This window comes from Drosophila santomea, chromosome 3R (assembly GCF_016746245.2).
Source record: "Drosophila santomea strain STO CAGO 1482 chromosome 3R, Prin_Dsan_1.1, whole genome shotgun sequence".
Lineage (NCBI taxonomy): Eukaryota > Metazoa > Arthropoda > Insecta > Diptera > Drosophilidae > Drosophila > Drosophila santomea.
In genome coordinates this window covers 4,401,092-4,418,160 of record NC_053019.2, presented here as the reverse complement: position 1 = coordinate 4,418,160, position 17,069 = coordinate 4,401,092, and the positions used below count along the sequence as shown (strand labels likewise).

Genomic DNA, 17,069 nt, shown 5'->3' with positions numbered 1-17,069 from the left:
CCTGACAATAATCCAAAAGTTTTACAAGCAAAACGAGAGACCATTACATGGCAAAAGGGCTGGCAGAGTCAGAGCCAGAGCCAGAGCCAGAGACACAGAAACAGAAACCACTTGCAAGCTATTTTCATCAGCGATTCTTGGTTTTTTTACTCCTGCTATCCTCGTATCCTCGCATCCTCGCGTCAGTATGCGTGTGTGCCTGCCTGTGGTGCAGCTGTGTGAGTGGAACATTTTCCAGTGCCGCTGACAGCTGGCAGCGTGTGGATTTCAGAGGCATGACCGCAAGAGATGCCGCTACCACCTCCACACCATACCACCACCAACACCACCTTCACCACCGCCATAGCCATTTCCATTTCCATCGCCACCGCCAGCTACAACAGTTCCCTCAACAACAGGGCATGACAACAAAAGTTTGGTGCACAGGGAAAAAATTACATTACGGTGGTTCGCCCTTTAACAAAGCACCAAGTAAGCCCCTCAAACATGAACTCCGTTTATCTGGCTGGAGTTCTTTAAAGGAACAGGAAACTAATATTTTAAAAATTATGTTACAAAACTAATGTTACTAAACTTTAACCCAAATCGTTAAAGTGGTAAATTAAATAACTTACATTCTTGTTTTTCAAATATATTTTTGAATTCTTCTATAAGATTGCAAGTCTAAAATCTAATATTATAACTTATAATTTGTGATTTTATGGAAATGTATGTGTGTGTTTTTTTTCAGTAGGGCTCTGAGTCTTCTGCTAGATCTGGGAACTGGAGCCGGAGCTAAAGTTCATTGTCTACGGCAGACGACGCCACAAAAGGTAAACGATTTGAGGCTCTGTTCCCGATCCAAATAAAAGACCAAAAGCCAGTGCTTAGGAGGGAAACCACACGGGTCGGCGAAATTCCGGATTCTGGGGGGAGTACTTACCATAAAACTTGGCCAGACTCGGACTCTCATACTGACTCGCCCATTTGGCAAATGGAAAAATATGCTGAAATGTGAAAAATAAAAAGTTTGCACTTTACAATGGGCACACAATGTGCCACTCCCACTTTGCTTCTGCTTAGTGGCCGGGTGTTAATAAATTTAAAGTTGGTTTTAGTCGCCTGCTCGAAGAGTAACAGGCGAGAACTTTCTCCAGCCCTTTGCCTTTAACAAAAACACCAAAAATTGGTCAAAAACAAAAACCTCGGGCAGCGCAAGGAAAGCAGGCAAGGAAAAAAGCACAGACACATAAAACAGAAAACAGAAAAGTTTCCTTAAACGCTGCATGGATTGTTATTTCAGTTTTGCTCATGCTGCTCCTGAGCTCGAAAATAAAAGCAGAAAAACACATGCTAGAAAAAACGTTTAACAGTCTGTGCCACACTTTCGGCCAGGACATTTATACGGTTTGTTTTGAAGTTTTTGCCTTTCAACTTGAAATTCGCTTAAAGAAAACACGCATATATTCATTCGTCAGGGAGAGTGGACAAAGTGGGGATAAGTAAACCGTATTTCTATGGCTTCCATGGATCTGAACATGGCTTCGATTGGACACTGATTTGACAGATATTCGACAAACTGGAGCGTGTGAATCGCACCATAAAAAATAAATTACTAAATGATATATACGCAATTTTTTAAGTATTGCTATTGTCACACCAATCTCTACTCAAGTTATGTTTTTACTTCATTCGCCCCTTTATTGAATATTATCATTTCAATTTGACTTCCACACTTCCATCTTTTTATTTTAACATTTTTAAGTACATACAATATTTCTCACTGAAGCAGTTGTTCTATTTTGTTTTAAAATAAATAATTTTGTTCTACTTATATTTTTGTTGGTTGTATATAATATCAATTTAATCAAACAGGTGCAGCGCACAACATTAAGAACCCTTAGTACTTCATTGCTCTTGAAATTGTATTTTAAGGTGCTTGGGTTATAGAGAGAGCTCGGTAATACTTAAACATTTTATTTACCTCATTATCTCTTTAGGCAAGAACTTTGCACTTTTCGTTTTCGATTGTTGTAAGTACTGTAATGTCATGTAAAATCCACATGGATAACAGGCTTAAAAAGATGTTACCAATTCTAGAATTTTTTAGCAAAAGCTAGCCAAACTGCAGAGGCACTTCACAGGTGTTCTAAACTAATCTAATCGAAACGCTCTAACCGTCGACTACACAAAAGCCTTTTGTCTTTTTATATCCATGAAGATAAGCCTAGCGTGATTTAGTTGCCTCTCGGATTTAGTATGAGGGCCTGAAGCCATTGCGCTGTGAAAGAACCGAATCGGGGCTCTTTAGCTCCATGGCCAGTTTGTAGCCCAGTTCAGGACGACGATCCCTACCCTCGGCCATTGCCTTGACCTAGAATAAAAAGACATACATTATGAATTCGAAAATATTGATTGTTAGTTATCGGATTGAAAAGCGGTGGAATCCGCGGTGGACACCGCGTAAGAGCTAACCTGATTAGTGTGGACTATAACGCCATCGCTGGTGTTCACCTTCTCCTTGGTGTGCTCGATGTCGTGGACATCCGTACCCCGGCAGCAGTCGTCGATGAGGATGGTCCTGTATCCGGCGGACAAAGCGTCGACGGCTGTGGCGCCAACACAAACGTCATAGGCCAATCCGCACACATAGATATCCGTGGCGCCCTTCATCTTTAGCTGGGCATTCAGAGTGGTGTCCGATAGCTTCTTATTGTCCCAGAACACCGAGTACGAGTCTACCTCGGGATTGGTGCCCTTGTACACCTTTATGCCGTGCTCCACCACCTTAAGGTCCTTGTGCAGCTCGGCTCCCCACGAGTCCTGGACACAGTGACGTGGCCAGAGGCGCTGCTTCATCGGCGGCGGTCCTGCGAAAATGACCGTGTCAAACACCTTGGCGGAATCCGAGTCCAACTAAGGAGCGGGGGGAGATGTACAAAGCGGATGTCTGTTAAGTGTCCGACACTTCCGTTCAATTACCATCGACGTCTTACCGAGGAGGACTCGTCCATGGGGCGCATTTTGACATTATCAATAAATGAAACGTGATCGCTGGGATGCCAGTCCAATGAGTAGAATACGGCATCAAAGTCCACCGTATCCAGCAGCTTGTTGATGGGCTCCAGTATCTGCAGTGAAGGTGAAGTTGGGATAAGAAGCTGGTTGCGAATCGGTGGCACTTTCCACACAAAGTCAACTTGAGAGCCGGGCGGAGTCCATAAAGCGACGAGACGGAAGTGCGTGTTATTAATTTTGACAAATTTTCATGTACCAGCCACAGAGCCATGTCAGTTGCCAGATGGAAATGGAAATGGAGTGGGCGTTGGAGTGGCATTGCGGGGCAGTGAATGCGAGAGCGAGCAGGAACGAGAGATCTCGACGACTTCCGGCGTGTGTCGCAGCGCGGAAGCGACTTAAGTAAAGCATATCCGCTTCCGCCTCTGCACTCCCCCACTCGTTTTCTCTCTCTCTCTCGCTGTCTCTCTCCTCGTCTCGCTTCTTCTTATCCCTGAAAGTATCTGGTATTGAGGTCTGACATGCAGAGCGCCCAACCCCCCAGGACCAGCTTATCCCCATCATCTGGAGCGGCAATGACTTTGGCTCTAACCCGGCCCGGGCCGGGCCCTTCATTTTCATTTCTTGTTACGCTTTACTTTTTTATGTCCTTCCGTCGTCACCGCTTACCGCACCTGTCGGGGCTTAGCTGCTGGCCAGGTAGCTGCCACATTAACCACCCGAAAACCCCGCCCACACCCAACCATTTGTGACTCCGGAGCTCACCTCGTGTCCTTGCTGCTGTGCACTGCAATTACTTATATCCAAGGAACCACTTATAAAATCATTTTGTACATCAACAATGAGGAACGCGTTCACCGGTCGCACAATCTGCCAGAGAAGAGGAGAAAAACGAGAGATGGTGAGTGTCTCGAAAATGTTACAGCGGGAAACATGAGCAGCCACGAAAAAAGGAAAACAGGAGCAGGGACAACGGAAAATGAAAGAATATTGTAAGAAAAATTGTATGGGCAAAGTAAGTGAAGCAGGCGCCACAAAGGCGGTACGGGGTGGAAGGTGAAAGAAGAGGCGAGGTAAGGGGGCGGTCTCGTTTCTGGGCGGACCCAGAGTACCCGGAGCACAAACATGAAAAGCTAAAAAGAAAATTTGTATACATATATGAGCTCTGCATTAGCGTGTACGTGTGTATCGGACTCTTTGTGTGCGTGTGTGTGCTCTCCGTCGACTGATGAGTTTCTTTTTTGCCGACCGGCGTTATAAATGCGTTTTAAATGAAGTAAAAGCCAGTCAAAAAATAAGGGAATAAAAATAGGAATCTAGAAGAATCATTTGCACGTATACGAAATTGTGGATACGCTTTTAATATAAAATAAACTAGGTAGGACAATTAATATCGCTTCATAGATAGTTAGATATTAAGAAAAAATATGTATTTTATGGTTTTGAAATTGAAAAACAATGATTGAAAATATTTTGTTACACAATTTTAAAATATTCAATTTATTTTGAACTCTGTTTTATTTTAACATTCACAGTTGCCTGTACTTTCAAAATGTTGTAATCCGGTATGAGCATTGATTTGATCGGTAATTCGCTTTATTGATTACACACGTGTTCGTTATAAATGCAAATACTTGTTGCTCCCAACCAAAAAAACAATGGTTTTTGTGATGATTCAATTGAATTTGACCCATTTAAAGTTGGAGCCAAACGTTGTGCGCCATTCATTATATTATTTTTTGTTATTTTTTGAAGAGCATCTAAATTTCTCGCACAAGCCCACGCGCAGACTTTGGCAAACACAGACACACAGGGAGCAGCTCGTTAGGTTGTCATTGCTATCTTGACTGGCAGCAGGAGCAGCGGCATCATCAACAGTGTCGAAAGCATCATCAACAGCCCCATCCTCATTCCATCCCTATCCCCCTTCCCATCTGAATCCTGCGCTGCTGCTCCTGCTGCCGCTCATCCTCGTCCCCAGTCGCATCCTCGTGGCTCACTGTAAGCTGATTATGTTCGAGCATATTTAAAATTAGTGAAGCGCTTTTAATTTGTTATTTATGTGCACGCTGATTATGAATGATTATGATCTATGCGCAAACACAGACGCAGTTGCAGCTCCTGCTCCAGCTCCTGCTGCTGCTCCTGCTGCTCCTGCTTCTGCTCCTGCTGCTCCTGCTGCTCCTGCTTCTGCTCCTGCTGCTGCTCCTGCTCCGGCTTGTTGTCGTCCTGCTGCTCCAGCTTCTCCAGCAACTCCACCTCCTCCAGCTCCTTTTGATTTGTGTTGTTTGGGCTGGCAGGGCATTTAAAATATGTCATCCAGCTAAATGCCTTAAAGCGCTGGAACGTGAGCTGCAGCTGCAAGAATCCACAAGCAGGTGAACCAAGGAGTTCTGGGCAGCGGGGAGACAGCGCTTAAGCAGTTGATGATTTATCACCATGTTGGCAGTCGCACTTGCCACTGGGATGCAACCACTTTGGATGCCAAGAGCGGAGAAAGGAGACAGCAGATAGGAGACGCCAGGCTGTAGAATGGAGCCCACAGTCGAGAGGAAGTGATTTACATTTACATGGCGAACATTCTCAACATTTTGAGAATAGTTTCCAGGAGGCTATCAGGTCCGGGGAGCAGTGGGCAGGGGGGTTGCAGCCAGATAATAGCCGGATCAAGGTAGTTAATGTATCAATTTAGCCAAGTTCGTGTGTGTCGGTTGGAAGCCGAGTGTCTAAGTGAAAGGAAGTGTTGGGTAATTTGGGTTCAGGGAATGCCTGGTAAGATTAAATGCCAGAGATACGAGCAGCGACAGAATCTGCTGCTAATATGACAGTGACTCCTGCTGAGAAAATGTTCTCGGTAAGATTAGTTGCTCATACGACACGTTGTACGCGATACCTTACATCAAACTTAAGCAGTCCGTAGGCTACTTGGTCCTTGTTTAATGCAACTACAAATCAAAGCTAACCCTTTCTCACTCAAAACTCAACTCCAAACAATTAAGCCAGACACTTTAGACAGGCCAGGAAGCTGAGCCAAGTTAATAACTGGGGGCAAACACAGCCAAAGCCACAAAAGGCTCTGTTAAAATGGATGGAGATGGAGGAGACGGAGGTGGCATCCCCGCTGTCTGCCGCAATTTGCACATCAAGTTGCTCTTCGCTCACCTCAAGAAATCAGGGGCAGGCTTCCAATTACGAGCCATCGGGCACAGATGCTACCCAAGATCCAGCTCCGTCATCATCGCCCATCATCGTCCGGCTGCTGCAAAAGTTGGCAAATTAACACGCTCCCCATCCTCAACTGCTGGCCAATATAAACAAGTAACCTCTGGGCCTTTGTTATGGCATAGCCTCCCGGAAATCGGCATCTTAATTTAAAGTTAAAACTATGAATCTCTGATGAATGAGGCTGCCGCACTGCCCCTTCCACAAACATGCTACACTTAAATTAATTATGGAAGGCTAGATGGTGGGGCCCAACCACAAGTTGGTTTTTTGGGGAAGCTGAAAATTCTTGGCACCTTTCGGTAACCACAGCAAATCTTAAATTCAAATTACACTTTAACCCGAACAAAGGGAACAAGTTATAGGAATAACTTTGTCAGATCCACACACACTCTTGCTCAGGGAAAACTTTCTTCTTTCGGTTCGACTCAATTTCGGTGGCAAATAAATTTCAAAATCCGTAAAACCCAGAGCGTCGACGTTTTTTGGGGTTACCGGGAGCCACCAATCCCAAATCGGGCGCCCAGGCCAACTTCAATTCATTCAGGCAGACAAACTGTCAAAGTGTTCGTGTGTCTATGGGTTTTGAGCCAAAAATGTTGCCAAGCTAAACGAGTGACGACGAGACGAGAGCCACGAATCGAATCGAATCGAATCGAATGGAATTCAACTTGCTATTGAAGTATGTGCCAAAAAGGCGAACGTGCCGTAGCCAGACCAGACACACCCACATGGCAGACTTGCCACCCATATATATATGTACATATACACATACTCGTATATTTGGTATAACACATATCCCCAAAATCTACACCTTTTGGGGGAGGGGCGGTGGAGGCAGGTGCTAAAGCAATTTCCGCTCCGAAATTGTTGCATAAGTTGGTGGCTGCCAGTCGCCGGAGACTCCCAAACGTACATACGTACATCCGTGTATGAATACATACATATATGGGACAGATATATACACAAATATATTTCGCATAGGCAGACAGTCCTCATCGTCCTGACAGTTTTGTGGACTTGTGGGCTGAACAGGGCTGGGGCTGACAGTTGCTGGAAAATTACATTATACAATTTATGCGGCTGCCAGACAGCCGGGCTGTGGGAGGCTCGAAGGTGGGAGGTTGGACGTGGGAGGTGCAGCCACCAAAAGAAGTGAAAACTAACTATAAATAAGCGCCCAGAACTTACGGTGCTTTTCGGGTAAAGGTGGCTGGAGATCCGACAGAACTTATGGATGGTGGGAAATTGTTTTGCTGAGCCGATTTCGATTAAGGCTGAAGTTTGGGAAGGTTTCTGCAAAGTAACTAGTATATACTTGCACTTTGTGTCGAAATGGGTGGTGCCCCGTTTTCTAGACTTACGGCATAGTGGTTTGATACAAAAATGAAATGAAAATGCGGCAGTCATTTTTCATTGCTCAACGATATCACACAAAAACGCTTTTTAAAGGAAATAGGCTAAAATGACGGTGACACAATAAATAATTTTGTGACAATTAATATACAAATAATACTACATACTTATAACATACTTATACTTATACTACATTTACTTATAAAAAAAATGGATTATTAAGAGCAATGGAAAAAATATTAAATGATTTATTGCCATAATACTTTAACTGCGCTTAGAACCTGAAAAATGTCCAGCAAACCCAAATGACAAGAAATCAAATTGCAGATCCTCGTCCTTTTTTCTCCAAATTTACATTCGAGCCACAACGGCCGGATCGACCCGGCCCTAGTTAACCTGTAATTTATCGTATTTTTTCGTTGATTCTGTTCAAGAGCTTAAGAAATTGCGACTCATTTTTCAATAAAGTCCAATCAACTAAAACCAACTCTCAGACTGGTCACTAAATCAGTGAATCTGGCTCCTTCTGGTCATCTTTCCTCGCTCCCTCTGATTTCCTCCTCCGCTGCTGTTCATTTCCGGTGACTTTTTCGGGGGTGTGTTATAAGTCATTAACTTTCTAAATAATCGCCGCAGCGTGTCAACTTTGGTCGTTAAACTTTCATCAGTCGGCGGTGGAAGCAGTGGAATCACATGGCCGCCCAGGGAAAATCCAGCAGCCAGCGACTAGCAAAAATTAAGCTCGGAAAAATTGGGCTTGGAATCGAGCGGGGCAAGCACAGGAAAAACTGAGCAAAATTTATAGCACGATATTATTTTCCGCTCGGTGAGCAGGGAAGTTGTGGGGCGACTTTTGGCACTCACTGTAATTCTTCTGCCCGCCAAGATATTGAGCACTCGCCGTGTCTTTTTCGGTGTTGGTGCGTAACTGAGCACAAAAAAATGTCCCACATTTTCTGCCATAAATGAAGACATTATAACCGACACTGTCTGCTTTTGTGTCGCTGCCCGTGTATTTGTGTGTGTGCGAGTGTGTGAGTGTGTGTGGGCTGTAAGTGTGTTTGTAAGTGGGGGCCGAGATTAACGGTAGACATTGTAAGACACTTAAAGCTGTTGAAGATTTTTGAGTTGCTTTATGGCCAGGGGGTTCAATGAACTATATGATGATGCCTTGTATGATACATGGCTACCACGCCCAACGCCCATCGTCCACCGCCCACAGCGAACAGCGAACTGCTCACATCCCACAGTGCAGCCCACTCTCTACTGCGTGTGTGTGTGTGTGTTTCCACGAAGGAGCAAACGAGCAGGTGAGGTGGCCATAAATTTATTATACGAGAAATAAGAGCAGTTTAAAGAAATGAAATATTTACGAACAAAGGAGCCCGAAATGGAAAAAAGGTATGTACTTGTACCTGAAAAGAAGGCATCTCGCAGTCAATTGAGAGGGCCGAAAATGTCAAAGGGAGACCCAAACAAAAGGAATAGATTCGCATTAAATAAAGTGCCAGGCCAGCGAGTTTATCAGGAAAACGCTGTGTTGTATATGTCCTTTCACCTTTGTCAATTAGTATTTTAAGCAAAGGGACCCAAGGAACCCAAAAACTGAAACTTCACCTCAAGGTTTTGTCCCTCGTCAAAAACACGGCTCCGCTCCCAGAAACGAGAAAGCCGCAGCTTTTCACGCTCGAGGCGTTTTCCACATGGAACATGGAACACGGAAAACCGAACTCTGTGCAGTTGGTTAAAAAACATTTTCTGCACATTTAGGCACATAAATTACGCACTTTCGGGCAAATGCAAACACAATAAAAACATCAAAACGAAAACGCGCCTCATATTGAATTACGCTTGTAAATCAAAATTGGGGTAAATAATGGACAGGCAGACAGTGTCCGCGACTACCTTTCACATTCAAATGAATTCTGGACACGCGCAATCATTCGATGGACCCAAGGTCGTATTATTTCCATAAATTTGCTTTCATTTCCATTTCCGTTTCCGCAAGTTCAATCGATTTCAATGTGCAATCCTATCCACACCGATATAAATATGTACGTATAAATGTTCGAGCGTATTTATAAACGGACAGCCGCAGGAGCCGCAAAATATTTAGCGACCGATGCAAATGATTTATGGCGTTAATGTTCTATTTATGCGTTTATTTAATTTGCGTCTGTGTGTGTGCGAGAGTTTCATCCTCATAATTCTAAGCTAAGCCGAAATCCTCCTCCCCCCATCAGTTGATTTGTTTATTATGCAAATTTTTCGGCTTGTCTGTTGTTTTTCCTTTTTTTAGGCGCTGCGTTTCTCTTTCTGATTTTTGCTCATGCCCCCGCCCTTCACACAAACATTAAACTGCAAAATTACCATTCATGCAATTCATGCGGAAATACAAACAAAAGTCAATTTTATGGGGCGGTATTTTGCTGTGGTTTTTTTTTTTTCGTTTTTTCTGCTGTATCCCCCATCCCCCATCCACTCGACTTTATTTCATTCTTCGTGCAAAAACTGCGAATGCGTAAGTAGGGTTTCGTTAGGGGCTGTCATTTTTTTAAGTGTTGCCGTTATTACAATATCAGCTGCCGGAAGATTTCATTCGCTCTGCTTTTTATACGTTAATAAATTTTTTATACAATATTACACAATTTGGTGTGCGCCAGCGGAAGGGGCGGTCCCTGTGGGCGGGGCTAAATGGCATATCAAAAATAAAATGATTATTCTTTTCCTCGCTCCAAAATAATTTGTCGCGTGACAATGGAGGGCAGGACTCAACAGGCAACGGCAACACATCGGATGCCACCACTGCGTATACGTAATGGGGATATGTCTGTGGGTAGATTGTTAAGAGAAGGTCATCAAAGTTGATGCCTCCGTGTGGTAGGTGGACAAAAAAATAAACACTCTGCTGGTTTACCATCACATAGCATAAAGCTTTCAAATAGACTTAATATAAATGGCGAAATGATACAGGATTAAAACGGGATAAAGCCAAAATCCCTGTCCTGAACACCTTTTAACCATTTACAAATGGCAGGAAGTCTTTAGCAACAGTTCTTAAGTCCTACCCCACAACATAGTAAAATTAAAAACTAAAAGCAGCTTAAAGGTATTCTGTATATCAGGTGGAAACTCATCATTAAAAGTTTTTCTGACGGCAAGAACACCGAGAAAAGGATGGCCAAACTTTATACATTGCGAAAAATGTAAGTACTAAAGCAGTTCCAGACAATTACTGGATTTTTACGTTTTCTCTCTGTCCATCATACTCTAAAAGACCACTTTAAATGCCAAAGACTATTTAAGATGAAAACTCAATGGAAAAAAATGTATCCGAACCTTGGATAAACTTTACTTTGCACTGAAAAGAAAACCATTAAAACATACTTCTAATCTTTGTCGAAATCTAAGAGTACTGTTGAATGCAGTAATGAAACAGAAACCAGGATTAAACAAAAAATTCAATAAAGGCTTTTGCCCAAACAACGAATAAAGTCATTTTCTTCCATTTACTTTTATAAAGAATTTTATTAAGATTCTTTTATCAATAGGCTAAACATTACAGAAAATGTGTCGTCTTTGATTTCCACTCGAGGAAAAGAAAAAAATCCAAAACCGCCGAGCTTCAAGTAGCTTAAAGCCGGGTGCAATAAATAAAGAAGTCTTTGCAAATTGGTACCATCACGTACGCAATTTTATGGCAGAGACTGTGGCAAACAAAGTTGTGATGCAGATGAAGATGTGCAAAAGTCATAGACTACAACAATAAAACAAGAGAGAACGCTATAGTCGAGTTCCCCGACTATCTGATACCCGTTACTCAGCTAGTAGAAGTGCGAAGGAGAGTCTTCAACACTGACAGTTTTTGCGGTTTGTGGGCGTTAGTGTGTGCGTGGCAAAAAGTTTTTTGGCAATTTAGAAGACTAATACAAAAATGAAAAAATATCTAAACATTTTTCAAAAGTGTGGGCGTGGCAGTTTTGGGCGGTTTGTGGGCGTTAGAGTGGGCGTGGTAACATGAATCGACAAACTTGCGCTGCTTCTATGTCTCTGGAGTCTGTATGCTTAATCTCAACTTTCTAGCTTTTGTAGTTCCTGAGATCTCGACGTTCATACGGACGGACAGACGGACAGACGGACAGACGGACGGACAGACGGACGGACAGACGGACATGGCCAGATCGACTCGGCTATTGATCCTGATCATGAATATATATACTTTATATGGTCGGAAACGCTTACTTCTGCCTGTTACATACTTTTCAACGAATCTAGTATACCCTTTTACTCTACGAGTAACGGGTATAATTATTTGAAATTTTTTCTGCCCATTTCTATTTTAATATGCTGGGGCGGAAGACGCAGAGGACTTGAATGCAACTTCGTCCATAATTCCCAACTTCCAGTTCCCAGTTTTCTGTGGCATTTTATTTGTCACGCGTTTTTATCTCTTTACGTGCGGTGTCTGGCCACTGTGCCAGTGTGTGTGCGTGTGTGCGTGTCTGTGTGAGGCACTCTAAGTGTGTGTGCGTGTGTATCTGTGTGAGGCAGTCCCGGCATCGGATTATCACATTTGCATATGCCGCCGCCTGCTGCTTCTTCTTTGTGACAGGCCAGCACAATAATGATGATGATGGAATGGATATGGGAATGGGACTCGGAATGGAAATGGCAATGGAGATGGTACGCAAAATACGAAATGCGGAATGGAAATGATGATGAAAGCATCCCTGGGAGACCCGTGACGTGTGACATTCGCTGTAAGCGACATTTTACCACTGCCCAAGCACCCGAATCCCCCCAAAAATCCTCCCCGTCGGAACTCCTTGCAGTCCCAAGGACTGATCAGGATTGAATTACACACACAATCCGAGTAGTCGGCCACTTTGATTGCAAATTTTAGCCTCATGTGTGTGTCGTGCTGGTGGTGGGATACATGTTGACAAATATTTTATTATCACATTTTTTATGATTTTACGAGTCCCCGGATGAGAATCACGGAATAACCGCAAAACAAGAATTCATAAATAGTGCGAGAAAAAGCACCGAGGATGTGCTAAATTCTTTCGACTCTGGCTCACCGTTTTTATCCACTGGTTCCAACAGAATTTAAACTCCTCCCGGTCGATGAAGCCGTCGCCATTCGTATCAAAGACGGCGAATATCTGTTCAAGGCGCTCGGGGGGCACATCATAGATGTGCCCCTTGTCGTTGCGGAACAGAGCTCGGCAGATTATCGAAAACTCGGCAAGACTTAGGCGGTCATCACTAGAAAAAAGGGTAGAAAGTCCGAAAAACTCATGTTAGAAAAATGAAAGAGTTGAAAGAGTATGAGGAAATATGAGAGCATTAGCGAAGCAAATTTCAAATTAGCTTTGACATAAAAGTGCTTGAAAAGTTTGTACAATTATGTTCATAGTCATACATAAACCAAAAAAAAAGTATGACTTTTAAGTTTGTTAACACACCTTCTCCAACATATTTATTTTCATTATTTTCTGTTATGTTATTTATTCACTTAATTCACAAATTATTAAACACTCGGCATCAGACAATTCGCTCTGTTATTCAAATTTGTTAATTGATGAAATAAAAATCGCAGTGTTTGGCAAAGCGTTTTAAAACCATGCACACTTTATTCGTGCCATTTGCATTTATTGATTCACTCTAAAAATGTCCCGTAGAAAAAGGCTCAAAATGTCAATTAAAATTAATGTACGTCATTTTACGTTGGACAGTCTGTTATAAAATAAATTGATATTCCATTTGCCGGTCGGGAACTGAAATATTTTAATGGTTGTTTATTTGTTTCAAACGACCGTGAATAAGCTTTGAACATATATTTCAGCAGAGTTTTATTATTTGTTTATTTGTTTTGCCAAATAATCTACTTTGTGGCTTGTGGTAACAGTGTTTAGCATAATAATAAGAGTAATTATATAATTTTGAAAAGAAAGTGGCCTGCGTTCCAATTCGAGATTATATAATTACAGGATTAATTTATAAATTGACTATAAATCGACTATTTGCTGGTGCACATAATACAATTAGTCCGAAATCCCTAGGATTTCTCCACACTCGCTGCTTCAACCAACTCACCCATCCTTGTCGAATGCCGTGAAACAGGCGTCCATTGCTGATCCGTTTGAATCTTCGATGACAATTGGCGGTGTAGGTGAATCCATAACGGCGACGATGTTGCCAACGTCCAAACAAAGCCAACGAATCCAGCAGCGAACTCTCACTTAATGAAGCTCCCGCAGCCAGCTGCAAGTTAAAGTGAAGCCATCAATAATAACAAGAGCACACACAGGGCCACACACGTAAACACTGGTGGTGTTGGTGGAAAAGCTATTTTCCTTCAAGAGAGTGGGTGGGTGCAACAGCCACAACTCATACCGCCCACTCACTGAACTCTCTGCGCTCACGTTGTTCTTGTTGTTCTTGTTCTTCTTGTTACTTTGGGCCCGGCTTAGCCCGCTCAGCTCGAACGCTTGCCAGTTACTGAAAAACTGGCTGACTCGCTGGCTGACTTCCTTCTGCTCGTTTCGATGGCCAAGCGCCGCTTGCCTTCCATAGTTTTATCGAATAAACAACAGACACACCGCCCGCCCCACGACTCCACAGCTTTTTGGCCTGGCCAGCAAGCCGGGGCATTGTCATGGCGACGACGTCATCTTGTGGTTTATTTTATTTATTTGATTTTCACCGTGTACGCGCTGCGGCACTCCCACCATTTTCCCCCTGCCACACCGCCCACTCAACCATCCATATCCATCCAAGCTTTTGTGGCGGCGCCCGCAGACGATTACCTGGCGTTTTTCCTAATCAAGGAAGTGCGCATTTTACACTGAAGCAGATTTATCTTTCCTCCCCATGTTATTTCTTCATATTAAAAGGGAGACAGGAATTGTTTTAGTAACTTTACTTATAGTTGCACTCAACTGTAACGTAATATGTGTACATTTTAAAGGCTGCTAATTGATACAAATTAATATCGATTTATCCACCTAGACATCGAAAATAATCCTGGCGATAATTCAATTACGCGTTAATATGTTCTGACACAAACCCAATGTAATGTGCAAAATATTTATCTGAAATTGAGCTTTTAAATTGAATTTTTGCCGCTTTATGCACTAGTTTAGAAAGTCATTTTACATTCAAGTCATGGTAATTTAAGTATTCACATTGATTATTTTTAGGTCTAAAATATAAAGCAATGAATATATAATTATCTATCAATTCCCATTAAATGTCCTATTTTTTCTTTTTTGTTTTGGTTATTTCAAACATTTCTTACATTTAAACACTGTCTTATTATACGTTGCCATCGAATTGCTATTATTTTTCCGACTGTATCTGCAGTGATTTTCTGCTGTTCACCATAACTTCTCACCGGATTTTTGGGGCAAAGTTAATGGCGGGACACCGGGAGGTGAATATGAAAGTTTTCGACATTTAGCCTCGAAATGCGGGCCCTCTGAACGTCGGGAATCGGAGTTGATTGTTGTGGATATGTGAGAGGTTTTGAAAAGCGTCAAATAAGTGGAAGAAGTTGAAGGATCCGAAGAAAGGAAAGTTTAGGGGGAAAAGGACTGAGGTACAGTTGCGCGCGGGATTCTTGAGTTGCCATCTGCTAACAAGGCCAATTGCGTTGGCTGCTTTCGCATTTCTGACTGATTTTCCACGCTCGAGTGTCAACTTTTCATCTAAGTTAACAAGGTAACTCAGCATTTGCAACCACTTCCATTCCCTTTTTCATCTCTTGTTACACTTGCCTTTTCGAGATATTAGTTTTTAAGCCTCGGTTCTCGGATTTCTTCTATTTGAGTTTCGTTTCGTTTTACAAAAAATCTCCTTTGGCTGCATACATTTACCTGCAGCTTATAACATTTCCATTTTCCCAAGGCCTAAACCCCTTTGCCGCATTCCTTTTCCATTCCCCGGTAAGCCACAAAGCCATAGATTTCCATTTAACTTTTAGTCCTATTTCATCCAGAGCTCCCAAGCTAAGCTCCCAACATTGTGTCCTGCTCCAGCTCGTGCCATTCTGGCATCCTTTTTCTTTTCTAGTACAACTAATGCGCAGCAGGCGATAAATTTAAATTTGGACGGCAATGTATGTGTGTTTACTTAATATTAAAGATTTATGCACAATATGTTGGCTGCACAAGGTACAAAAGGCCGCAATAAAATAAAAATATGTCCATGATTTATGTGGTGGGGCAAGTCTAAGGCAGGCTGTCAGTGATCGCCGAATATCGCTTTAAATTGCCAAGTAAAGATGGATACCCTGATACAATAACAAGTTTGCGGTTTCATTTGGCCAATAACTTTTGGCCAGAGATAAACAAACATAAACATGAACAAAATGCCGGCGAGCGATAAAAATGCGCATAATTTCGCTGAGCTCGGCACAAAGTTTGTCCAAATAAACTTAAGTACATCTCCCGGCATTTGCTACCTCACCCCTCGGGAAAATACAATCCGAAGCCCCTGTGAAGTCAGAGGCGCCCCGAAACACACTAATTGAAAACTATTTTTGGACGGCCGCCCTCCTGGGAGCCCGGAGATCCCTGCGTTTTTGGGCTTTTGAGCCTTGGGTCTCTGGTCTCGGGTTTCGGGTTTCGGGCTCCTGGGTTTCGGGCTTCTGGGTTTCGGGCTTCTGGGTTTCGGGTTAATATGTAAATGGCGGATAACGCGAAATGTGCAAACTTTGGCTGCGAAACAATTTACGCGACATTAAGCGAACGCGTGCGCACACCTCACCTCATGGCCTCTCCTCCAGATTGCTTTCGATTAAAGTTGTCGACGTCAAAGTCATTGACTAAATAAAGAGCATCCATAAAAGCGGCAAAGTAGTTAGCCCCCACCAACCAGCCAAAAAAAGCTGAAGAAAAAACTTTGACAATTTGAAACGACGGGGAAGGACGAAAGTTCCGCAAATGAAAGTCAGCCAAGAATAAGAGAGAAATAACGAAGCCAGCACGTGTCCCGATTATGAGTTCGACTTGCAAAGGTGACAAGGAGGGGAGGTGGCATTTTCCAGGTGGCGTTTTTCGGGGGTTAAAACTTCAGTTGAGCCACGGAGCAGGGAACAGATTTCAAGTTTGCCCCCAATAGATTTTGATGGCCATGAATTGCCGGCAACTGCGTGATACTTCAGAGCTCTGCTCTGCTCTCAGGTTAAGCAGTTTGAGTTTGTGGTGGAAACGTTAGTTGGGGGGCTTTTAAAAACACCTTGGACGGGGGTTCCACAATTGCACTTGACCAAATACAGTAAATAAATCATTTTGTATAAAATACGAGATTTTTAAAATTTAGGATAATTGCAACGTGACGCATAACAATAAATGTTAAGGTATATTTTCCATTGGCATTGCGTGGTAAAACACTAAGAATAAGCAGTAAATCAAAGCAAACCCCTTAGCTAACCTACCATAAGTGCTAATCACAAAGGTGCGACTTACAATAAACTTGTTTTATCAATT

At 42.8% G+C, this 17,069-nt stretch overlaps 1 protein-coding gene across 3 annotated transcripts in view; it reads right to left on the bottom strand.

Moving 5' to 3' along the window:
• Window positions 1–1,691: 1,691 nt before the first annotated feature.
• LOC120451493 (nicotinamidase) overlaps window positions 1,692–17,069 on the bottom strand; it is a 28,418-nt gene continuing 13,040 nt past the window's right edge. The window contains exons 1-7 of one of the 3 annotated variants that reach the window (XM_039635243.2): window positions 13,986–14,060; window positions 13,675–13,842; window positions 12,657–12,843; window positions 3,763–3,867; window positions 2,976–3,110; window positions 2,455–2,895; window positions 1,692–2,353 (exon numbers count right to left, since the gene is read on the bottom strand). In XM_039635243.2, the coding sequence (XP_039491177.1) occupies window positions 2,234–2,353; window positions 2,455–2,895; window positions 2,976–3,110; window positions 3,763–3,867; window positions 12,657–12,843; window positions 13,675–13,760 (1,074 nt within the window). In that variant the 5' untranslated portion in view covers window positions 13,761–13,842; window positions 13,986–14,060 and the 3' untranslated portion in view covers window positions 1,692–2,233. Of the gene's footprint in view, window positions 2,354–2,454; window positions 2,896–2,975; window positions 3,111–3,762; window positions 3,868–12,656; window positions 12,844–13,674; window positions 13,843–13,985; window positions 14,061–17,069 lie in introns of those variants that run through there. The other 2 variants (XM_039635244.2, XM_039635242.2) reach the window with 2 other exon arrangements.